Raw genomic sequence first — 25,084 nt, forward strand, 5'->3', positions numbered from 1 at the left:
GGATGAATAGGAGAGATAGTTTGTTGTGTTCTTATAGGTTGTGTTTCAACTAGTTCTTCGCTTTAAAAATGTGATGGAGTTTGCATATCTTTTTGTGTAAAATTTTTGGTACCGTTAAGGGTTTCCTGTGTATTGAGAAATGTTGAATTTAAACTTTTTTTCTTGTCCTTTGAATAAATTTTGCGTTATAATTTAAGGTTGTGGTGTCAGTTGTTAAAGGAGCTACTCTTAGATAATCTCTGTGTACGGATATACTTATAAATGCAGCACTTGAAATATGATTTACGAAGTTAAAAAAAAATACAGGGTCCTATACATAATCTGTATTGTCTGCTAATATTGTTTCATCAATTGTCTGCAAATTTTTTTTCATCAATTGTCTGCTAATATTGTTTCATTTTTAATATATATAAGTTTGCTAAGTTGAATTTATTCTGCTTTGATACAAATTATTGTAATTGTGTTAGTTATGGATCATGATTGGTTGTTTCTAAGTTTTTCACAGAGATAGTTTATCAAAAAAAAAGTTTAAAAAATACTTGTTGTGAACTGGTTCCACCCATCCGGTGTTTAGAAATTTTTTAAGGTTATTTTAAAGAGTCGCTCACCCCAGAGCTACTCCTAGTAAAAATTGAGCGTTGAGGGTTGGGATTTTAGCACATGGTAGGCATATGTACCAGAAGCGACGTTGTTCTGGTGGGTGAAGCCAGAGGAGTGTTTTACCGTCTCTTTGTTCTGGGATTGTTTCATTTGTTGATTGTTAGATTTTACTTGATTTTTTTGTCGTTGGTGTTTTGGTGTACTACTTCTGTAGTTTTGATTTTGTCGACTTGAATATTGTGAGTTGTTTCGATACGTAGACTGAGAAAATTTTCTTGATCTGCTTTGATCTGAGTTGCTGTTTGTATTTTTAGAATTATCACGGGATCTAGTTTTATAATTAATTATTGTGCGGTCTATTGTCAGAATAGTTTTGTGAGTTATTGTAAGAGTAGTATCTATTTCGATTGCGGTCGTTTGTAGAAGTTCTTGAGCGGTCCTTGGGATAGTTTTTACTCCAACGGTTTGAATATGAGCAATTTTTATTATAAATTGAGTAATTATTTCTTTTAGAGTTCGATCTAGAGTAATTATTTCTGTACTGATCCTTTTGACTATTTGATCTACTATATCGATTTTGTGAACAGTTTTGTGAATATCGTCGATCTAGTGGTCTTCCGCGAAAATTTTTAGAGCAGGGGGATTTTGATCTTTTAATATTATAGCTATTTGGGAGTGGGTTTCCTGAGCTTTTATTACTATGCAGGCCTTTGTTCAGAAAACTCTGGTCTTTTATCATGTATTGGTAAAAAGGTATGTTTAGTTCTCTGTTTTTTGGTGGTCTATTTAAATTATCTTGTTGTTTGTGTCTACATTCAGCAATGCTATGTCCGAATCTGCGACAATAGTTACACCATTTTTGAATGAAGGCTTGCCCTCAAAATTTGGATTCTTTTCATAGACGTTCAGGATTTCAGTAATTTTTTCTGCTAATTCGTTGTCGAAGTCATGAATTTTGTCTAAATGGGAAGTAGTTGTTTGAACATTTTCTATTTTGGTAGCTTTAAATTTTCTTTTTCTTGTAGTTTCCTGATGATTTCAACTTGTTCTAACTTGTCTACTAGTTTTTCGAAATCTATTTAAGATTCTCGGATTTATGATGCTTGTGATTCTTTTTATCAATTGTGGTGCTAAGGTCATCATTAGAATTTATCTCACTTTCATATTTTTGTAATCATAAGGATTGAAAGAATAAGTTGTGCGTACTAGGGTTTTGTTTCTTACTGCGATTTGTTTTATGGTTTCAATCGGAAGTCTACAACTTTCGTTGCACAAAACTTTTTGATGTTGTTTATTTCGTTCAGAGTCAAATGTTTTTGAATAACGTTGAGTCAATAAATTTCAATCGGATTTAACTTCTAGTGGTGTTACTGAAAACCATTTTCGGGCTCCGCCATCGAGTGTGGTTTGCATCAGTGCTGTGCGATGTGAACCCATTTTTGATGAAGTGGTGTGTTTATAGGTTTCGGGCCTTTGTTTAGGATTAGGTTAGATTTAACAGCACTTCTAGTCGTCTTCTACTGAGTATCCAGAATGTGTTGTTGTTGAAAAGATTGTTGTTGTAATTGCCTTGGTTGTTGAGAGTTTATGTAAGGTTCGAAAATCTCTGGTTGAAAATTATCAACTGGTTGAACTATAGTATTCCAGTGATTTTTTGTTAATTGTTTTGTATTGTTGTTGGTTTTGATGAAAGTAATCTTCATCTTCAGAGGTGTCTGCTTGGTTTCTAATGAATTGCTTGTTTTTCGGGTTGAGTTTTTATTTTGTTGAAAAAATGGATAGTTTTCAGTTCAATCTGTCTGAAGTTTTTTTGTCACTAAAAGTTACACATTGGGTTATTGGTTTTGGTGCCTGATGGATATAATTGTGTTTTTGAAAATGATTTTGTCTTGTATAGAGGGGTCGTGCTATTGGATAACTAATGTTATTATTTGCGAAAAAATCATAACTATGTCTTGCGAAGGTATTTCAAATTGTCTGTCCTTATTGTCATTATCGCTTTTTAGTTATTGGTCTATTTGTTTGTTATTCCATTTGTAAATATTTTGGGACTGTTGAATGTAAGGTCACTGGTGGAAAAGGAGTTTTATTTTTTGTGTGGTGGTGTAAGTGTTGGATGAATAGGAGAGATAGTTTGTTGTGTTCTTATAGGTTGTGTTTCAACTAGTTCTTCGCTTTAAAAATGTGATGGAGTTTGCATATCTTTTTGTGTAAAATTTTTGGTACCGTTAAGGGTTTCCTGTGTATTGAGAAATGTTGAATTTAAATTTTTTTGCTTGTCCTTTGAATAAATTTTGCGTTATAATTTAAGGTTGTGGTGTCAGTTGTTAAAGGAGCTACTCTTAGATAATCTCTGTGTACGGATATACTTATAAATGCAGCACTTGAAATATCATTTACGATGTTAAAAAATAATACAGGGTCCTATACATAATCTGTATTGTCTGCTAATATTGTTTCATCAATTGTCTGCAAATTTTTTTTCATCAATTGTCTGCTAATATTGTTTCATTTTTAATATATATAAGTTTGCTAAGTTGAATTTATTCTGCTTTGATACAAATTATTGTAATTGTGTTAGTTATGGATCATGATTGGTTGTTTCTAAGTTTTTCACAGAGATAGTTTATCAAAAAAAAAGTTTAAAAAATACTTGTTTTGAACTGGTTCCACCCATCCGGTGTTTAGAAATTTTTTAAGGTTATTTTAAAGAATCGCTCACCCCAGAGCTACTCCTAGTAAAAATTGAGCGTTGAGGGTTGGGATTTTAGCACATGGTGGGCATATGTACCAGAAGCGACGTTGTTCTGGTGGGTGAAGCCAGAGGAGTGTTTTACCGTCTCTTTGTTCTGGGATTGTTTCATTTGTTGATTGTTAGATTTTACTTGATTTTTTGGTGTTTTGGTGTACTACTTCTGTAGTTTTGATTTTGTCGACTTGAATATTGTGAGTTGTTTCGATACGTAGACTGAGAAAATTTTCTTGATCTGCTTTGATCTGAGTTGCTGTTTGTATTTCTAGAATTATCACGGGATCTAGTTTTATAATTAATTATTGTGCGGTCGATTGTCAGAATAGTTTTGTGAGTTATTGTAAGAGTAGTATCTATTTCGATTGCGGTCGTTTGTAGAAATTCTTGAGCGGTCCTTGGGATAGTTTTTACTCCAACGGTTTGAATATGAGCAATTTTTATTATAAATTGAGTAATTACTTCTTTTAGAGTTCGATCTAGAGTAATTATTTCTGTACTGATCCTTTTGACTATTTGATCTACTATATCGATTTTGTGAACAGTTTTGTGAATATCGTCGATCTAGTGGTCTTCCGCGAAAATTTTTAGAGCAGGGGGATTTTGATCTTTTAATATTATAGCTATTTGGGAGTGGGTTTCCTGAGCTTTTATTACTATGCAGGCCTTTGTTCAGAAAACTCTGGTCTTTTATCATGTATTGGTAAAAAGGTATGTTTGGTTCTCTGTTTTTTGGTGGTCTATTGAAATTATCTTGTTGTTTGTGTCTACATTCAGCAATGCTATGTCCGAATCTGCGACAATAGTTACACCATTTTTGAATGAAGGCTTGCCCTCAAAATTTGGATTCTTTTCATAGACGTTCAGGATTTCAGTAATTTTTTCTGCTAATTCGTTGTCGAAGTCATGAATTTTGTCTAAATGGGAAGTAGTTGTTTGAACATTTTCTATTTTTGTAGCTTTAAATTTTCTTTTTCTTGTAGTTTCCTGATGATTTCAACTTCGAATTTTTCGAAATCTATTTAGGATTCTCGGATTTATGATGCTTGTGATTCTTTTTATTAATTGTGGTGCTAAGGTCATCATTAGAATTTATCTCACTTTCATATTTTTGTAATCATAAGGATTGAAAGAATAAGTTTTGCGTACTAGGGTTTTGTTTCTTACTGCGATTTGTTTTATGGTTTCAATCGGAAGTCTACAACTTTCGTTGCACAAAACTTTTTGATGTTGTTTATTTCGTTCAGAGTCAAATGTTTTTGAATAACGTTGAGTCAATAAATTTCAATCGGATTTAACTTCTAGTGGTGTTACTGAAAACCATTTTCGGGCTCCGCCATCGAGTGTGGTTTGCATCAGTGCTGTGCGATGTGAACCCATTTTTGATGAAGTGGTGTGTTTATAGGTTTCGGGCCTTTGTTTAGGATTAGGTTAGATTTAACAGCACTTCTAGTCGTCTTCTACTGAGTATCCAGAATCTGTTGTCGTTGAAAAGATTGTTGTTGTAATTGCCTTGGTTGTTGAGAGTTTATGTAAGGTTCGAAAATCTCTGGTTGAAAATTATCACCTGGTTGAACTATAGTATTCCAGTGATTTTTTGTTAATTGCTTTGTATTGTTGTTGGTTTTGATGAAAGTAATCTTCATCTTCAGAGGTGTCTGCTTGGTTTCTAATGAATTGCTTGTTTTTCGGGTTGAGTTTTTATTTTGTTGAAAAAATGGATAGTTTTCAGTTCAATCTGTCTGAAGTTTTTTTGTCACTAAAAGTTACACATTGGGTTATTGGTTTTGGTGCCTGTTGGATATAATTGTGTTTTTGAAATTGATTTTGTGTTGTATAGAGGGGTCGTGCTATTGGATAACTAATGTTATTATTTGCAAAAAAAATCATAACTATGTCTTGCGAAGGTATTTCAAATTGAGTGTCCTTATTGTCATTATCGCTTTTTAGTTATTGGTCTATTTGTTTGTTAATCCATATGTAAATATTTTAGGACTGTTGATTGTAAGGTCACTGGTGGAAAAGGAGTTTTATTTTTTGTGTGGTGGTGTAAGTGTTGGATGAATAGGAGAGATAGTTTGTTGTGTTCTTATAGGTTGTGTTTCAACTAGTTCTTCGCTTTAAAAATGTGATAGAGTTTGCATATCTTTTTGTGTAAAACTTTTGGTACCGTTAAGGGTTTCCTTTGTATTGAGAAATGTTGAATTTAAACTTTTTTGCTTGTCCTTTGAATAAATTTTGCGTTATAATTTAAGGTTGTGGTGTCAGTTGTTAAAGGAGCTACTCTTAGATATTCTCTGTGTACGGATATACTTATAAATGCAGCACTTGAAATATCATTTACGATGTTAAAAAATAATACAGGGTCCTATACATAATCTGTATTGTCTGCTAATATTGTTTCATCAATTGTCTGCAAATTTTTTTTCATCAATTGTCTGCTAATATTGTTTCATTTTTAATATATATAAGTTTGCTAAGTTGAATTTATTTTGCTTTGATACAAATTATTGTAATTGTGTTAGTTATGGATCATGATTGGTTGTTTCTAAGTTTTTCACAGAGATAGTTTATCAAAAAAAAAGTTTAAAAAATACTTGTTTTGAACTGGTTCCACCCATCCGGTGTTTAGAAATTTTTTAAAGTTATTTTAAAGAATCGCTCACCCCAGAGCTACTCTTAGTAAAAATTGAGCGTTGAGGGTTGGGATTTTAGCACATGGTGGGCATATGTACCAGAAGCGACGTTGTTCTGGTGGGTGAAGCCAGAGGAGTGTTTTACCGTCTCTTTGTTCTGGGATTGTTTCATTTGTTGATTGTTAGATTTTACTTGATTTTTTTGTCGTTGGTGTTTTGGTGTACTACTTCTGTAGTTTTGATTTTGTCGACTTGAATATTATGAGTTGTTTCGATACGTAGACTGAGAAAATTTTCTTGATCTGCTTTGATCTGAGTTGCTGTTTGTATTTCTAGAATTATCACGGGATCTAGTTTTATAATTAATTATTGTACGGTCTATTGTCAGAATAGTTTTGTGAGTTATTGTAAGAGTAGTATCTATTTCGATTGCGGTCGTTTGTAGAAGTTCTTGAGCGGTCCTTGGGATAGTTTTTACTCCAACGGTTTGAATATGAGCAATTTTTATTATAAATTGAGTAATTACTTCTTTTAGAGTTCGATCTAGAGTAATTATTTCTGTACTGATCCTTTTGACTATTTGATCTACTATATCGATTTTGTGAACAGTTTTGTGAATATCGTCGATCTAGTGGTCTTCCGCGAAAATTTTTAAAGCAGGGGGATTTTGATCTTTTAATATTATAGCTATTTGGGAGTGGGTTTCCTGAGCTTTTATTACTATGCAGGCCTTTGTTCAGAAAACTCTGGTCTTTTATCATGTATTGGTAAAAAGGTATGTTTGGTTCTCTGTTTTTTGGTGGTCTATTTAAATTATCTTGTTGTTTGTGTCTACATTCAGCAATTCTATGTCCGAATCTGCGACAATAGTTACACCATTTTTGAATGGAGGCTTGCCCTCAAAATTTGGATTCTTTTCATAGACGTCAGGATTTCAGTAATTTTTTCTGCTAATTCGTTGTCGAAGTCATGAATTTTGTCTAAATGGGAAGTAGTTGTTTGAACATTTTCTATTTTTGTAGCTTTAAATTTTCTTTTTCTTGTAGTTTCCTGATGATTTGAACTTGTTCTAACTTGTCTACTAGTTTTTCGAAATCTATTTAGGATTCTCGGATTTATGATGCTTGTGATTCTTTTTATTAATTGTGGTGCTAAGGTCATCATTAGAATTTATCTCAGTTTCATATTTTTGTAATCATAAGGATTGAAAGAATAAGTTTTGCGTACTAGGGTTTTGTTTCTTACTGCGATTTGTTTTATGGTTTCAATCGGAAGTCTACAACTTTCGTTGCACAAAACTTTTTGATGTTGTTTATTTCGTTCAGAGTCAAATGTTTTTGAATAACGTTGAGTCAATAAATTTCAATCGGATTTAACTTCTAGTGGTGTTACTGAAAACCATTTTCGGGCTCCGCCATCGAGTGTGGTTTGCATCAGTGCTGTGCGATGTGAACCCATTTTTGATGAAGTGGTGTGTTTATAGGTTTCGGGCCTTTGTTTAGGATTAGGTTAGATTTAACAGCACTTCTAGTCGTCTTCTACTGAGTATCCAGAATCTGTTGTCGTTGAAAAGATTGTTGTTGTAATTGCCTTGGTTGTTGAGAGTTTATGTAAGGTTCGAAAATCTCTGGTTGAAAATTATCACCTGGTTGAACTATAGTATTCCAGTGATTTTTTGTTAATTGCTTTGTATTGTTGTTGGTTTTGATGAAAGTAATCTTCATCTTCAGAGGTGTCTGCTTGGTTTCTAATGAATTGCTTGTTTTTCGGGTTGAGTTTTTATTTTGTTGAAAAGATGGATAGTTTTCAGTTCAATCTGTCTGAAGTTTTTTTGTCACTAAAAGTTACACATTGGGTTATTGGTTTTGGTGCCTGTTGGATATAATTGTGTTTTTGAAATTGATTTTGTGTTGTATAGAGGGGTCGTGCTATTGGATAACTAATGTTATTATTTGCGAAAAAATCATAATTATGTCTTGCGAAGGTATTTCAAATTGAGTGTCCTTTTTGTCATTATCGCTTTTTAGTTATTGGTCTATTTGTTCGTTAATCCATATTTAAATATTTTGGGACGACTGATGAATTGACTGTTGATTGTAAGGTTACTGGTGGAAAAGGAGTTTTTTTTTTGTGTGGTGGTGTAAGTGTTGGATGAATAGGAGAGATAGTTTGTTGTGTTCTTATAGGTTGTGTTTCAACTAGTTCTTCGCTTTAAAAATGTGATGGAGTTTGCATATCTTTTTGTGTAAAATTTTTGGTACCGTTAAGGGTTTCCTGTGTATTGAGAAATGTTGAATTTAAACTTTTTTGCTTGTCCTTTGAATAAATTTTGCGTTATAATTTAAGGTTGTGGTGTCAGTTGTTAAAGGAGCTACTCTTAGATAATCTCTGTGTACGGATATACTTATAAATGCAGCACTTGAAATATCATTTACGATGTTAAAAAAATAATACAGGGTCCTATACATAATCTGTATTGTCTGCTAATATTGTTTCATCAATTGTCTGCAAATTTGTTTTCATCAATTGTCTGCTAATATTGTTTCATTTTTTTGCTTGTGAATTCAGGTCTACATTGTGTTAGAAATTATTCATGATGAACCTGGCTATGATTCTTTGTAGGTTAGTTTTAATTAATTGTGATATTTCCTGTCTTACTATTGCGTGTCGAGATGTTTGCGGTGGTTATACACAAAAATTTTCACATTCAAACATAGCTATAAATAATAGAAAAACATCAGTTGTGAAAATTGATATTGCTTTTTGTGATTTTTGATGTTGAATATTTTTGATATTGTTAAGAAATTTAAATCTCCATCATCTGTTTGTTATCAATGTGATGGTTGGTTTGATGATTTTGGTGGTAGAAAATCAAAAATAAATATGCCGTAATGTCGAGTGATAATTTGGATTTCTGGCAGGTAGTGATCAAGTATTTGTTCTTTAGTTTTACTTCAGGAAATTCTTGTTCACTTGAATTATTTCGTTTTTGAAATGATTTTACGATTAAATTGTGGCAAAGTTGTACTTGTCCTCATGCAGGATCGCTTTGTGGATTCACGACAAAAGGAAAGGTAGAGTTGTCAAAATTATCATCGTATTGAATGATTTTTTGTGGGATATTACAGTTAATGTGTAATTTTCACTGTGTTCTAATGGTTGATTCCAATTATAGAGTCTTAGTGGTTTGCGAAGATATAAGTTTTTTTAATCTACGTTTACTTTTAATAGATGATGCTGTTGTGGAATCGGATTCTGAGAAAAATCTCTGATTTTCTACTGCTTTACTTTTGTTGTGGATTAGATTGTGCAGGTTTTGAAGTTCTTGTATTGAACCAGACTGCGTTCCGTTTTCTGGAAAACTTTGACTCAAGGCCTTTTTTTGTGATTACTGCCTTCTTTTTACTTTTTTTTCGATCCGATTTATCCTATATCTTGTTTATGCGCTGTAACAAGATCGTTACTTTCTTCTCTTCATAAACATTTATGAAAATTTTTGTTTGTTTGTTTCGTATATTATCTCTTGACATAAGTGTTAGAGTGTCGTGTGCAAAATCCATGGGTTAGTTTTTTTCCCTAAACTGTTAGTCCTTACAGTTTTTGAGGTTATCTGAATCCTGCGGGACAGATTGTCGAGTATCGACGGGTTGTAGAGAGGGTATATCATTTCGCTAGAATGATATTATACTTTCTGAAGAGGTTAAGTATTTTAAGAAACTTAATCTTACTTAGGTTCTGATTTGTGAATAATAGTTTCTGATTTCTCAAGGATTGGAGAATAGTAATTCAATCCACAAGTTTCAGGTATAATTAGAACACAAGTAAATCTTTTGATACCATGTTAAATCTTACTAACTTTAATATTTGTTTTTGCCTGTGTTGATTAAGAGAAGGTGCTCAAGTGAAGGATGGGTAACCGAAGTTCTTCACTGTTCTTCGAAGTATCTTAATTATAATGGTTAGTTATTTGGATAACTTCAAATAGGCCTGGGTCGTTTGTAAGTTTAGGAGAATAAATCGTTGTTTGAAGTCTTTATACACCAGTATTATGAGGTAGGGAAATTAAACTTGTTCCAATTGATCCAAGGAAATGATTTTAAAATGATTTAAAATTTAATAGTAAGTTGAAAAATTAAAGATCTATAGATAACCTTGATGATCTGGTTTAAGGAAACCTTAGGTTGTTAAAACAACGATAGGCCTTGACAAGTTCTAAATTAAAAGGTTAAAGGTTAAGAAAAGGCTGGAGTTTTAAGAAATTTTTTTTTAAAGTTGAAAGATATTAGTTTTTGAGTGATTGTGCTATATCTTAGAAGAAGAAACAACTAAGCACGATGAATGAGAACAGGAGTTCTTCGTGATCAGAACATGAGTCCTTGAGAAGCAAGGAACTTTTTATTTTTTTGATGAAAACATTTTATATTTACACACTAACTAATTTTTGTATACTTTATTCAATTATTTCAATTTTACGAAAGTTTTAGAGTTACAGTCATAAATAATCATTCCGAGAGAGTAAATGTCGATTTTATTGTTGAAAATCTCGCGTCCTTCGTCTTGGAGGATCTCAGGAGCCATGTACTGGGGAGTTCCTGGTCTCCCCAACATCTGCTCGCCAATTTCTTTTTGTGTCATTCCGTAATCACTGAGTCTGACCAAACAGGTGTTTTTAAGAGGTAGATCCCGCATCATTCGATGAGGTGCCGGAAAGCTCCAGACCAAAACATTCGCTGGCTTTAAATCACGATGGACGTACGAGTGCTCATGTAAATAGGAAAGTGCACTTGCTAGTTGAAAGATGATGTCTTTAACAACAGGAGGTGGTAGCAAAGAGTTTTCGCTCCTGAAAATCTCCAGTTGAGCAGCTAAGTCACCCATTGGTGCAACATCCAGAATTAGAGCAATGGGCGACAAGCTAGCTCCGTAGAAGGAAACAATGTATGGATGTTGCAGTTCCATTAAAACCGATGCTTCTTTCCGAAGTTCCACGTACGCTTCAGCAATTTTGAACGAGGGGTCAAACATCCAGAGTTTCTGATTACTAACAATAGCGTCTTTATCGCCTATAGGTGCCTGGAACCTCTCTTCGACGTTGATTGGCTGATAAACTTTATGTGCAACCGGGATCCGTTCCTCCACTCTCCCTGAGGGGTCCGAGATGTAACCGCTGAACACGGCGCCGAAACACCCCTGGCCGAGATACCTCTCGAGCTCGACCAAATTACTTGGCAGGACTTTGTCTGGTGGAAGGTCAATGAAGAGAAAATTAGGAGCGACTTCGTCAATCGCGAACTCCCAGTGAATTGGACAGCTCAGGTTGACCTACAAAAATTGTTCTATGATCTCTCGGCTATGGTGTCTTCATAACTGAACTCAATATGTCGTTTAAGAGAATGAAAATGAGAGTATTGAAACCAAAAGTTTTCATAAGGTATCAATTGGTATCTTTGGTACAATATATTACCACATAGTTTGGTCACAGTCAAGTCATCGAAAAACAAGTGGTGATTAAAATTTTTACAACATAATTTAAAAAAAAAATGCAATAATATAATTGTTTGGGTCCATGACTAAATTCATTTTTAACAAAAATAAACCAAAAGTTGCGTGTAGTTCTTAAGCAGAGGCACAATTGTAGTTCTCCGTAAAAAGCATTTGAGCTTATACGGGTCCTTTCCCTCGCGATAATTGTAATAATAATCATAATAAATTGTTTGCAATGTAGATTCTATTCACTGTAAAATTTACTACATTTACAACCTCATGAAATCTCTTTGCGAGAACGCCGTGGAACTTTGCAGCCCGTTTTCAGGCGCCTCTGATCCTGCTATGACTTCTGTTGGTTTTTAACGTCAATAGTTAATCAAGATCAATGAAAATGATTTCAGTGAAAGAAAAAGTTTAAAGCGGAAAAGAGGGAAATTTCAGCAGTATACCTACTTATGACAGCAAATGTTCTTTTTTAAAATGTTATTTCTACTCAAAAATGAGTTCAACCAGTTGATAATTTCCTAGAAGAAAATTGCCCAAAAACTCATGATTGAAGATTTGTATTTGATATTCTGTGCAGCTCTGAATCCTGGTTACAAAATCTGGGTAGTATTTTCTAATTCTAGCAATTATCGAAGTTTTTTTTTATTACCTATCGAATGCTCTCTTATTCAAAAATGTATTTAAATTTTTCTCAGTTACAGCTTCCTAGACAATGGTCGATATCCACTCTGTTCTCAAAACCTTTTTATGGTAACTTTAATAATTCATAGATATGTAATTCCTTTACGAAGTATATTTTTCGTTTTTGTCTTATTTCTTCGATGCTTTCATTTCTTCTCTTAAAACAGATAATTTTTATAAGCCGTTTGATTTTAAGTTCAACTGTTTCTAATTTTGTTTTGTCTGTTGACGAATAAGCCAAAACCTCGTACTGAAAATGTTCTTATATGTTTTTTAATTCATGCAATAATGAAAAACAAATCACTCGAATGATTGTCAAATGATTAGCCTTTGCTTGGGCTTTAGTGTTTGCACCCACCTGGCTGGAGTAGGCTAGCAGCAAAATCTCCTCCTCCACGAAACAGTGCAGTCTGGGAAACATGGTGTCCGCAACAAAGGATCTCTTTGTGCTTTTGCGCATGGACATGGTATGGGTGAACCTCACACTGGAACTGGGCATTGATGCAGCTGATCCATACCTAAATCGTAAATAACAGGCCAACTAAAAAGGCGATTTTTAATACAATAGAATAATGAACAAGGCGTGAGTTGGCACTTACTCTGAGTAAATGGTGCCGATGGAGCCGGCGGAGTAGCGGGGCATGGCGGTGGGGTACTGCTGCTGGGGGTGCTCCTGGTCTATTCCGTGGTACTCTCTCCAGTCTCGGCTGTAATCTAAGGTGTCCGAAACTATGGCCGAAGTGTATCTTCTGAAACGCTCACATAGCTATTTACATTATTGTACTTTTCGTTCAGTTGATTCCATTCTATAAATTGTGCATGCAACAACTAACAAAACATAAAAAAACTACTGAGCAAAAATATGTGATGTCTGAAAACACACAAACAAAGATCAGCTCAAATAGCAGAGGCGGAAAAAATAACAAGCAACGCTCTGAAGCAGAAAGAGAAAAGGATCTAGGGTTTTCTCGGTGGGTGGCTATTTTCAAAATTCAATTTTTCGATTTGTTTTGGTAGGCCTAATTAATTTTCCGAACTCTCTCAAAACACTACAAAGACCCTATTTAGCCATAATTATCTGCGCCTCAAGCATCTTTTTGAAAAAAAAATAGTTCAGCTTTTAGGTGCTATCCAAAAAATGGCGTTTTTCGGCGGCGAGCGATCCCTCATCAAAATTTTCATATTTTGTCGCCACATACTAGCTCAGAAGAATTTCAGGGTCGGTTGACTCAAAATGGATGATGTAAAATAGTACCAAAGGGCGACCCTTTATATGACTATATGGCTGCCCGACTAAATTCGCCCCTGAAAATTTATGAGAAATGGGGTTTTAGAACACATTTAGCGTTGAGACTTAAGTCAATAGTTGATTATTAACTTTCAAAGCTCTAAAAAAGGTTGAGGTCTTAGTTATGATAAGATTAACTTTTGGGATTTGAGATGATGAAAACGAAAAAAGAAAAAGTACCGCATGACGTTATGTAGTCTGCTGTTCACTCTGTCTAGTTTAGAAGTGCCCGACCTCATTCGAAGCGCTGGCTGCTCAGAGTCGTCTATACTGTCCCGTTTGACAAATGAGAGGCACTTGTCCTCGTCTGTGGGTGTCGGAGTAGGGGTTGCAACATCGCTCTCTGGAAGTAGCGATATATTTTTCACCAGCATAGATTTACACTTGAGAGCGTTAGTATATTAAAGCGAATCTTCTTTTTTCCTAGCTTAACTCGCAAATAAAATTTCATTAAAAGAGTTTGCTTATTTGGTGGCTATCTTGCTATAATCACGATTTGTAGCATTAGAAACTTCATACCATCTGTTCTCTGCTTTATATGTGGCTTTTCTTAGTGTATTATTTAGTAGCAGTGACTTAGTATTTAGTGTGTGGGATTCATAGTCTCTAGGTCGCAGACCGAATCCGAGACATGGCCGAGTTTTTACTAAGTCGAAGATTATTTCTTCTTTTTCTTAGTGCACTTATAGAGCTTCTTTTGTCGTTTTCTTGCTAGTGTTTGCGCAGCACAGCTTCGCCTCTGTATAACCGCAAGAAATTGACCACTAGGAATTAAAATGTTTTTTATTGTTCCGACATTCAATACGAAAGTAACGGAATATTTGTGCTCGAAATTCTTCAGACAAATTTCGACATTTTAACTATATATTTTTGACGGAGTTTTTTTATAATCATTCAGAAAGCATTTTTGTCCTGAGCTTGAATTTGAAAAGATATTCCACCTGTAATTATTTTTCGTAAAGATATGGGGGTTAAAAGATTGCTATTTTGACCACAATTATCGCGCGATAAATTTCCGGCTATTAACGCGTAAGCGGAGGTTTAATCCGTCTTTGAAATTGTTCCAAATTGATTGAAAGAAGCTTATTTACCATAATTGGTGTGTAACAAGGAACAAAATTTATTCTTTTGTAGTTTATATGGCGTGTGGGGGGTGGGGCAATTTTTATAGAAAAAATTTCAATTAGAAAAAAAATTTTCCATTTTTTTTATTACATTTGATTTGTTAATAATATTTATGTTATAAGTGCTCCATAAACCTTAAAAGGCAATCAGAACATTCAGGGCTTCGTCTTGTTTTTGTATTTTTGTCAGATAAGTTTTCAAGGAATTATCAAACAATTTTTGCTAAGGTTGGTTAATTCAAACTCCGAGATTGTTTTTTTGTTTGTTAGATTTTTTAACCAATCAAAAAGTTGATGGTAAGCGGTAGCAGTGTCTGCATGTTTTCCCACAACTTGTTAATTTTTGTTTCAACAATTTGGCTCAATGACTAATTTTTACAAAAAAAATTCACGTAGACTAACAAGACTATTCCAAAATTATTTGTTCTTCATCGTAGCCTGGTTCAATCAATAGTTACATCAAAAAGATGATGCTTTTGTGAGACGGCTTTTGGGAGACATGATGTTTTTGTGAGATGTTATTTTTATAGACAGTCATGCAATATCGTGAGGCGATAACTCGTAGAAAGCGACATTGGTCGAAAGCGACCATTCGCACTTTTTTGAAAAAGCAACGATTTATTTAGGCGATAAGGATCTACTTAACATTTCCCCCCCTCCACTTTTAAGAAAAAAAAAGGGGAAATTGTTAAGTAGATTGCAGCAAAATTAGAATTTTCAATACAAAGCTCTAGCGCTAAACAGATTGCAGCAAAATTAGAAGTCTCAATACTAAGCTCTAGCGCTAATTTACTGCTTTTATTAATAGGGCTGGCAATTCTTAAGAAGGTACCAAAGGGAGGGCAATTGTTAAGTAGATCCGGCGATAATTCGTAACAGGCAAATTCGTACCTGGAAAATTATTAATTTTTGTTTTATCTTTCAAAATCACATCGTTTCGTCTAAGGTGGTCAAATTGGGCAAACTTTCATAAGAAACCAATACAAAACGTCACAAATAAAACCACATGGAGATGGAGTAGAAAGCCTTGTAAGACATTTTGAACAACTTTCAACGATGATATCGTACATAAAAACGGTGAGCATGACAGTTAAGTTAGGCGCGCCTTTCTGCCAGGAGAAATGGGCGAACTCCAGAAATTTATAAGATAGTGGCTTTGAGAAAGCTATTTTTTTCAGGTCGGGGGTTAGGCTTGTTTTAAGGGGGGGGGGGGTTAAAAATTTTCCCCGTCAAGCTGTTCAATCCTGTTTTTTGTTTCAGTGTCAAAAGTGCTGCCGTTAGTGCCCTTTTTGAAGCAAAACACAAGAGAGGACCACTATGTTCGCGCATTTTGACAACTGAGGGATTTTCTAATTGAATTCTAGTCGCGTGTTTTATATTTCTTTGTTGTTTCATTGTTAGAACTTAAATTGTTTCTGATCAAAGTAAGTTTTTTGTCAGGACTTAGTGTGGCTTGGTGCAAATAGCCGCTCTCTACAAATCGTCGCTTTTTAAAATACAACGAATTAGCTGTCGCTTTCGACCATTTGTGGCTTTCGACAAATCGTTGCCTTGCCATGTAATATGCTCTACCCTGGTGAAAGTGTGGTTTCTTTCTCTGCTTATGGGGCCTTCCGTCTTCCTCTTCCTCAGAACTGGAGGTGGAGTCTGCATTTGTATCTCGCCTATTGGCCGCTACTTCTTTGAAGATAGCTGCAAACAGGCAAGTATATAAACTGACAGTAGAAGAAAAAGTAGCCATCCGGAAAAACAAACAAAAGCAAGTTCCTTCTTTCTATAGCCAAAATCGCTTTCGCTGCAAAAAAATTGAATTGTGCCAAATAAAAGATAAGGTTAGATTTTCAAAAAACTAAATCAAAAATTAACTAATTTAAAAAAAATAAAATTTAAAATGTTATCGAAAAAGATCTAGCACAGGTGCCTGATGTGTTGTTGCGTTGCTGGAATTTGGTCACACTTTCCACACTGCACTGCAGATGAAGATGAGTGACTGGGAGCACTGTGTTGTCTCTCTCCGACAGACAATTGGGACAGGGCAAGACCCTTTCTATCGAGTGCTCCCCACAGCTAAATGTAGAAACATCAATCACGCTTTCAAACAAAACTCTCTTAATGTCTGGAGCATCTAATAGAGGGAAATTGGTTTGAGTATAAACTAAAATGCGAAAAGAATTCTCCCATTTTACCTGTCTCCCATCATCTGGGGTCTCTGACCCAAGTTGGGGTACCACTCCGTCAACAACATGTCCACATGTTGAGATATGATCTCAAAAAAATGAGCGATCGTTCTCAATTTAGGCCCCAAGTACGTGCACTCGGATAAGCTGTAATTATGAAACATGTGTTGTTCTATGATTGTAACACTGGGCATGAACACTTTGATTGACAGCACTTGTTTCGGAAAAGACTTGTTCAGCTCTCGCTCTTGGAACTGTACATCAGTTTTGACTCTAAAAGTGTCTTCGATGTTCAGAGTTCTAGCCATATGACCTTGAGGGTTTATGAGAACGTGTTTTCGTATCTTAACTGTTTCCGGCAGCTGGGCGAAAGGAGATACTTCTCGGCATTGGTCCTCGCAGAGAACCTCTTTCACTTCCAGAACGGGAATGTGGCTCCACAGAAATAACCCCACGCCCGTTTTCCAGCAGCGCCAGCTAAATCCAGAGTTCAACGCGTAGTCCACCAATGGTGTAAACAAATTACTCCCTGTTTCAGACGACTGACTTGAAAACTGTTGTCCAAAGATGTCGCCTGCTGTTAGCGAAAACTGCTCGTCTGAAATTATTCGGGCTATAAATCGAGCCCAAAAACCGAATGGGATGTAAGAAAAGATCATAAACTTAGAAAGACATCGCACGTTTTCTGCTTCGGGCAAGTGAAGTGTCAGAAGAGTTTTGTCGGTGTCCAGCAGATCGCGCGCGTGGGGTGGTTCCCCTTTTAGAATCTCAACTTTGCTGAAAACTTTGTAGTGTTTCCTTGTGATGCCTCTGCGTCTCGATTGGCCTTGCTTCGGTTCTAGAGATGAGACGGCGGCAAAACCCGAGTACTCTGGTGCCACGACGCTAGCAGTGGGGATGTCGCGATTCAGCTGGTTGTCATACCTCTCAATGTGTTCCTTCTCGGTCGGCAGCGACGACGGAATCAACATGTAGTTCTCACTGAACTTAAGAGCCACTTCAAACTGAGACAGCAGCGGGATGAATAAACTGGGCCAAGTTTTGAACTTACTCACTGCAGCAATTTTTGAGATGCGACTTAAGAAGTCACTCACTTTGGCAATTCCACTGCTGCCGTAGTTTTTGTTCTCTTTAACGGTGATCACTTCGGCCAATTGATCGGCCATCCATTGCGGGTCTACGAAGTACTTGTCATTCAGAAGAGTGCTTTCGTAGTGCAAAATGATTCCGTTTTCGTGCATAAATTGCATCATGGTGTTAAACTCAGCTGAATCTAATTCTCGCATGTTTTGCTTCAGCAAATGTCCGTTTATCTTGTCTCGTAGTTTCTGTCCGCTCAAAATGGGCTCCTGGTTTTCCCTTTTCAGGTCTGCTCGCAACTGTCTCACCCAGCCCTCCACTTCCTTGTACTTTTTCGGAACCTCTATGTCGATTATGTTTTTGTTCTTGTCATTTTTCTCGTCGCTTTTCATTTCGGATGCAACCTATTCACAACATAAGAACACGAAAAATAAATGTAAGACTAAAAGTTCTCTTTGAGATTCTCGGATCAAAATAAAAGACTGCCCGCAACCACCAACCATCACAAAAACAGCGGCTCGGCAAATAGTCAATTAACGTTGGGGCTGCGTTAGCGCCAGTGAAAAGGCAATTTTTAGACGAAACCTTCCAAAAAGTGCGCGAGAACGTTATCGTTTTTGGGATGTTTTTTTTGAAAGGGCGCCAAAGTCTTTAAAATGTTCTACAAAAACTGGCAAATTGAGTTTAAGTCCGGAGTGTCTCAGTCATAGAGTAATTTCAGATAAGGTACACCGTCTGTTTGTCACGCTATCTTATTTTTGGCCGGATATATTCGAGCAACTTTTTAGTCCGAAACCGATTTAAATCCTACTCTTATATCTCCTATAATTATATATTTGGATTTCAGTAATTTTTTCTGCTAATTCGTTGTCGAAGTCATGAATTTTGTCTAAATGGGAAGTAGTTTTTTGAACATTTTCTATTTTTGTAGCTTTAAATTTTCTTTTTCTTGTAGTTTCCTGATGATTTCAACTTGTTCTAACTTGTCTACTAGTTTTTCGAAATCTATTTAGGATTCTCGGATTTATGATGCTTGTGATTCTTTTTATTAATTGTGGTGCTAAGGTCATCATTAGAATTTATCTCACTATCATATTTTTGTAATCATAAGGATTGAAAGAATAAGTTTTGCGTACTAGGGTTTTGTTTCTTACTGCGATTTGTTTTATGGTTTCAAACGGAAGTCTACAACTTTCGTTGCACAAAACTTTTTGATGTTGTTTATTTCGTTCAGAGTCAAATGTTTTTGAATAACGTTGAGTCAATAAATTTCAATCGAATTTGACTTCTAGTGGTGTTACTGAAAACCATTTTTGGGCTCAGCCATCGAGTGTGGTTTGCATCAGTGCTGTGCGATGTGAACCCATTTTTGATGAAGTGGTGTGTTTATAGGTTTCGGGCCTTTGTTTAGGATTAGGTTAGATTTAACAGCACTTCTAGTCGTCTTCTACTGAGTATCCAGAATCTGTTGTCGTTGAAAAGATTGTTGTTGTAATTGCCTTGGTTGTTGAGAGTTTATGTAAGGTTCGAAAATCTCTGGTTGAAAATTATCAACTGGTTGAACTATAGTATTCCAGTGGTTTTTTGTTAATTGCTTTGTATTGTTGTTGGTTTTGATGAAAGTAATCTTTATCTTCAGAGGTGTCTGCTTGGTTTCTAATGAATTGCTTGTTTTTCGGGTTGAGTTTTTATTCTGTTGAAAAAATGGATAGTTTTCAGTTCAATCTGTCTGAAGTTTTTTTGTCACTAAAAGTTACACATTGGGTTATTGGTTTTGGTGCCTGTTGGATATAATTGTGTTTTTGAAATTGATTTTGTGTTGTATAGAGGGGTCGTGCTATTGGATAACTAATGTTATTATTTGCGAAAAAATCATAACTATGTCTTGCGAAGGTATTTCAAATTGAGTGTCCTTATTGTCATTATCGCTTTTTAGTTATTGGTCTATTTGTTTGTTAATCCATATGTAAATATTTTGGGACGACTGATGAATTGACTGTTGATTGTAAGGTAACTGGTGGAAAAGGAGTTTTATTTTTTGTGTGGTGGTGTAAGTGTTGGATGAATAGGAGAGATAGTTTGTTGTGTTCTTATAGGTTGTGTTTCAACTAGTTCTTCGCTTTAAAAATGTGATGGAGTTTGCATATCTTTTTGTGTAAAATTTTTGGTACCGTTAAGGGTTTCCTGTGTATTGAGAAATGTTTAAATTAAACTTTTTTGCTTGTCCTTTGAATAAATTTTGCGTTATAATTTAAGGTTGTGGTGTCAGTTGTTAAAGGAGCTACTCTTAGATAATCTCTGTGTACGGATATACTTATAAATGCAGCACTTGAAATATCATTTACGATGTTAAAAAATAATACAGGGTCCTATACATAATCTGTATTGTCTGCTAATATTGTTTCATCAATTGTCTGCAAATTTTTTTTCATCAATTGTCTGCTAATATTGTTTCATTTTTAATATATATAAGTTTGCTAAGTTGAATTTATTCTGCTTTGATACAAATTATTGTAATTGTGTTAGTTATGGATCATGATTGGTTGTTTCTAAGTTTTTCACAGAGATAGTTTATCAAAAAAAAAGTTTAAAAAATACTTGTTGTGAACTGGTTCCACCCATCCGGTGTTTAGAAATTTTTTAAGGTTATTTTAAAGAATCGCTCACCCCAGAGCTACTCCTAGTAAAAATTGAGCGTTGAGGGTTGAGATTTTAGCACATGGTAGGCATATGTACCAGAAGCGACGTTGTTCTGGTGGGTGAAGCCAGAGGAGTGTTTTACCGTCTCTTTGTTCTGGGATTGTTTCATTTGTTGATTGTTAGATTTTACTTGATTTTTTTGTCGTTGGTGTTTTGGTGTACTACTTCTGTAGTTTTGATTTTGTCGACTTGAATATTGTGAGTTGTTTGGATACGTAGACTGAGAAAAGTTTCTTGATCTGCTTTGATCTGAGTTGCTGTTTGTATTTCTAGAATTATCACGGGATCTAGTTTTATAATTAATTATTATGCGGTCTATTGTCAGAATAGTTTTGTGAGTTATTGTAAGAGTAGTATCTATTTCGATTGCGGTCGTTTGTAGAAGTTCTTGAGCGGTCCTTGGGATAGTTTTTACTCCAACGGTTTGAATATGAGCAATTTTTATTATAAATTGAGTAATTACTTCTTTTAGAGTTCGATCTAGAGTAATTATTTCTGTACTCATCCTTTTGACTATTTGATCTACTATATCGATTTTGTGAACAGTTTTGTGAATATCGTCGATCTAGTGGTCTTCCGCGAAAATTTTTAGAGCAGGGGGATTTTGATCTTTTAATATTATAGCTATTTGGGAGTGGGTTTCCTGAGCTTTTATTACTATGCAGGCCTTTGTTCAGAAAACTCTGGTCTTTTATCATGTATTTGTAAAAAGGTATGTTTAGTTCTCTGTTTTTTGGTGGTCTATTTAAATTATCTTGTTGTTTGTGTCTACATTCAGCAATGCTATGTCCGAATCTGCGACAATAGTTACACCATTTTTGAATGAAGGCTTGCCCTCAAAATTTGGATTCTTTTCATAGACATTCAGGATTTCAGTAATTTTTTCTGCTAATTCGTTGTCGAAGTCATGAATTTTGTCTAAATGGGAAGTAGTTGTTTGAACATTTTCTATTTTTGTAGCTTTAAATTTTCTTTTTCTTGTAGTTTCCTGATGATTTCAACTTGTTCTAACTTGTCTACTAGTTTTTCGAAATCTATTTAAGATTCTCGGATTTATGATGCTTGTGATTCTTTTTATTAATTGTGGTGCTAAGGTCATCATTAAAATTTATCTCACTTTCATATTTTTGTAATCATAAGGATTGAAAGAATAAGTTTTGCGTACTAGGGTTTTGTTTCTTACTGCGACTTGTTTTATGGTTTCAATCGGAAGTCTACAACTTTCGTTGCACAAAACTTTTTGATGTTGTTTATTTCGTTCAGAGTCAAATGTTTTTGAATAACGTTGAGTCAATAAATTTCAATCGGATTTAACTTCTAGTGGTGTTACTGAAAACCATTTTCGGGCTCCGCCATCGAGTGTGGTTTGCATCAGTGCTGTGCGATGTGAACCCATTTTTGATGAAGTGGTGTGTTTATAGGTTTCGGGCCTTTGTTTAGGATTAGGTTAGATTTAACAGCACTTCTAGTCGTCTTCTACTGAGTATCCAGAATGTGTTGTCGTTGAAAAGATTGTTGTTGTAATTGCCTTGGTTGTTGAGAGTTTATGTAAGGTTCGAAAATCTCTGGTTGAAAATTATCAACTGGTTGAACTATAGTATTCCAGTGATTTTTTGTTAATTGCTTTGTATTGTTGTTGGTTTTGATGAAAGTAATCTTCATCTTCAGAGGTGTCTGCTTGGTTTCTAATGAATTGCTTGTTTTTCGGGTTGAGTTTTTATTTTGTTGAAAAAATGGATAGTTTTCAGTTCAATCTGTCTGAAGTTTTTTTGTCACTAAAAGTTACACATTGGGTTATTGGTTTTGGTGCCTGTTGGATATAATTGTGTTTTTGAAAATGATTTTGTGTTGTATAGAGGGGTCGTGCTATTGGATAACTAATGTTATTATTTGCGAAAAAATCATAACTATGTCTTGCGAAGGTATTTCAAATTGAGTGTCCTTATTGTCATTATCGCTTTTTAGTTATTGGTCTATTTGTTTGTTAATCCATATGTAAATATTTTGGGACTGTTGATTGTAAGGTCACTGATGGAAAAGGAGTTTTATTTTTTGTGTGGTGGTGTAAGTGTTGGATGAATAGGAGAGATAGTTTGTTGTGTTCTTATAGGTTGTGTTTCAACTAGTTCTTCGCTTTAAAAATGTGATGGAGTTTGCATATCTTTTTGTGTAAAATTTTTGGTACCGTTAAGGGTTTCCTGTGTATTGAGAAATGTTGAATTTAAACTTTTTTGCTTGTCCTTTGAATAAATTTTGCGTTATAATTTAAGGTTGTGGTGTCAGTTGTTAAAGGAGCTACTCTTAGATAATCTCTGTGTACGGATATACTTATAAATGCAGCACTTGAAATATGATTTACGAAGTTAAAAAAAATACAGGGTCCTATACATAATCTGTATTGTCTGCTAATATTGTTTCATCAATTGTCTGCAAATTTTTTTTCATCAATTGTCTGCTAATATTGTTTCATTTTTAATATATATAAGTTTGCTAAGTTGAATTTATTCTGCTTTGATACAAATTATTGTAATTGTGTTAGTTATGGATCATGATTGGTTGTTTCTAAGTTTTTCACAGAGATAGTTTATCAAAAAAAAATTTTAAAAAATACTTGTTTTGAACTGGTTCCACCCATCCGGTGTTTAGAAATTTTTTAAGGTTATTTTAAAGAGTCGCTCACCCCAGAGCTACTCCTAGTAAAAATTGAGCGTTGAGGGTTGGGATTTTAGCACATGGTAGGCATATGTACCAGAAGCGACGTTGTTCTGGTGGGTGAAGCCAGAGGAGTGTTTTACCGTCTCTTTGTTCTGGGATTGTTTCATTTGTTGATTGTTAGATTTTACTTGATTTTTTTGTCGTTGGTGTTTTGGTGTACTACTTCTGTAGTTTTGATTTTGTCGACTTGAATATTGTGAGTTGTTTCGATACGTAGACTGAGAAAATTTTCTTGATCTGCTTTGATCTGAGTTGCTGTTTGTATTTTTAGAATTATCACGGGATCTAGTTTTATAATTAATTATTGTGCGGTCTATTGTCAGAATAGTTTTGTGAGTTATTGTAAGAGTAGTATCTATTTCGATTGCGGTCGTTTGTAGAAGTTCTTGAGCGGTCCTTGGGATAGTTTTTACTCCAACGGCTTGAATATGAGCAATTTTTATTATAAATTGAGTAATTATTTCTTTTAGAGTTCGATCTAGAGTAATTATTTCTGTACTGATCCTTTTGACTATTTGATCTACTATATCGATTTTGTGAACAGTTTTGTGAATATCGTCGATCTAGTGGTCTTCCGCGAAAATTTTTAGAGCAGGGGGATTTTGATCTTTTAATATTATAGCTATTTGGGAGTGGGTTTCCTGAGCTTTTATTACTATGCAGGCCTTTGTTCAGAAAACTCTGGTCTTTTATCATGTATTGGTAAAAAGGTATGTTTAGTTCTCTGTTTTTTGGTGGTCTATTTAAATTATCTTGTTGTTTGTGTCTACATTCAGCAATGCTATGTCCGAATCTGCGACAATAGTTACACCATTTTTGAATGAAGGCTTGCCCTCAAAATTTGGATTCTTTTCATAGACGTTCAGGATTTCAGTAATTTTTTCTGCTAATTCGTTGTCGAAGTCATGAATTTTGTCTAAATGGGAAGTAGTTGTTTGAACATTTTCTATTATGGTAGCTTTAAATTTTCTTTTTCTTGTAGTTTCCTGATGATTTCAACTTGTTCTAACTTGTCTACTAGTTTTTCGAAATCTATTTAAGATTCTCGGATTTATGATGCTTGTGATTCTTTTTATTAATTGTGGTGCTAAGGTCATCATTAGAATTTATCTCACTTTCATATTTTTGTAATCATAAGGATTGAAAGAATAAGTTTTGCGTACTAGGGTTTTGTTTCTTACTGCGATTTGTTTTATGGTTTCAATCGGAAGTCTACAACTTTCGTTGCACAAAACGTTTTGATGTTGTTTATTTCGTTCAGAGTCAAATGTTTTTGAATAACGTTGAGTCAATAAATTTCAATCGGATTTAACTTCTAGTGGTGTTACTGAAAACCATTTTCGGGCTCCGCCATCGAGTGTGGTTTGCATCAGTGCTGTGCGATGTGAACCCATTTTTGATGAAGTGGTGTGTTTATAGGTTTCGGGCCTTTGTTTAGGATTAGGTTAGATTTAACAGCACTTCTAGTCGTCTTCTACTGAGTATCCAGAATGTGTTGTTGTTGAAAAGATTGTTGTTGTAATTGCCTTGGTTGTTGAGAGTTTATGTAAGGTTCGAAAATCTCTGGTTGAAAATTATCAACTGGTTGAACTATAGTATTCCAGTGACTTTTTGTTAATTGCTTTGTATTGTTGTTGGTTTTGATGAAAGTAATCTTCATCTTCAGAGGTGTCTGCTTGGTTTCTAATGAATTGCTTGTTTTTCGGGTTGAGTTTTTATTTTGTTGAAAAAATGGATAGTTTTCAGTTCAATCTGTCTGAAGTTTTTTTGTCACTAAAGGTTACACATTGGGTTATTGGTTTTGGTGCCTGTTGGATATAATTGTGTTTTTGAAAATGATT

At 34.7% G+C, this 25,084-nt stretch overlaps 2 protein-coding genes across 2 annotated transcripts in view; one reads left to right on the forward strand and one right to left on the reverse strand.

Moving 5' to 3' along the window:
* LOC134841872 (uncharacterized) overlaps nt 1–12,023 on the reverse strand; it is a 38,059-nt gene extending 26,036 nt beyond the window's left edge. Inside the window, exons 1-2 of the mRNA XM_063857915.1 lie at nt 12,012–12,023; nt 10,459–11,307 (exon numbers count right to left, since the gene is read on the reverse strand). Coding sequence (XP_063713985.1) covers nt 10,459–11,307; nt 12,012–12,023 — 861 coding nt within the window. The remainder of the gene's footprint in view (nt 1–10,458; nt 11,308–12,011) is intronic.
* The window catches only part of LOC134842285 (alpha-mannosidase 2-like), a 402,951-nt gene that overhangs the window by 175,909 nt on the left and 201,958 nt on the right, over nt 1–25,084 (forward strand). The window lies entirely within an intron of this gene.

The sequence above is a fragment of the Symsagittifera roscoffensis genome, chromosome 3 (genome assembly GCF_963678635.1).
Source record: "Symsagittifera roscoffensis chromosome 3, txSymRosc1.1, whole genome shotgun sequence".
NCBI lineage: Eukaryota > Metazoa > Xenacoelomorpha > Acoela > Convolutidae > Symsagittifera > Symsagittifera roscoffensis.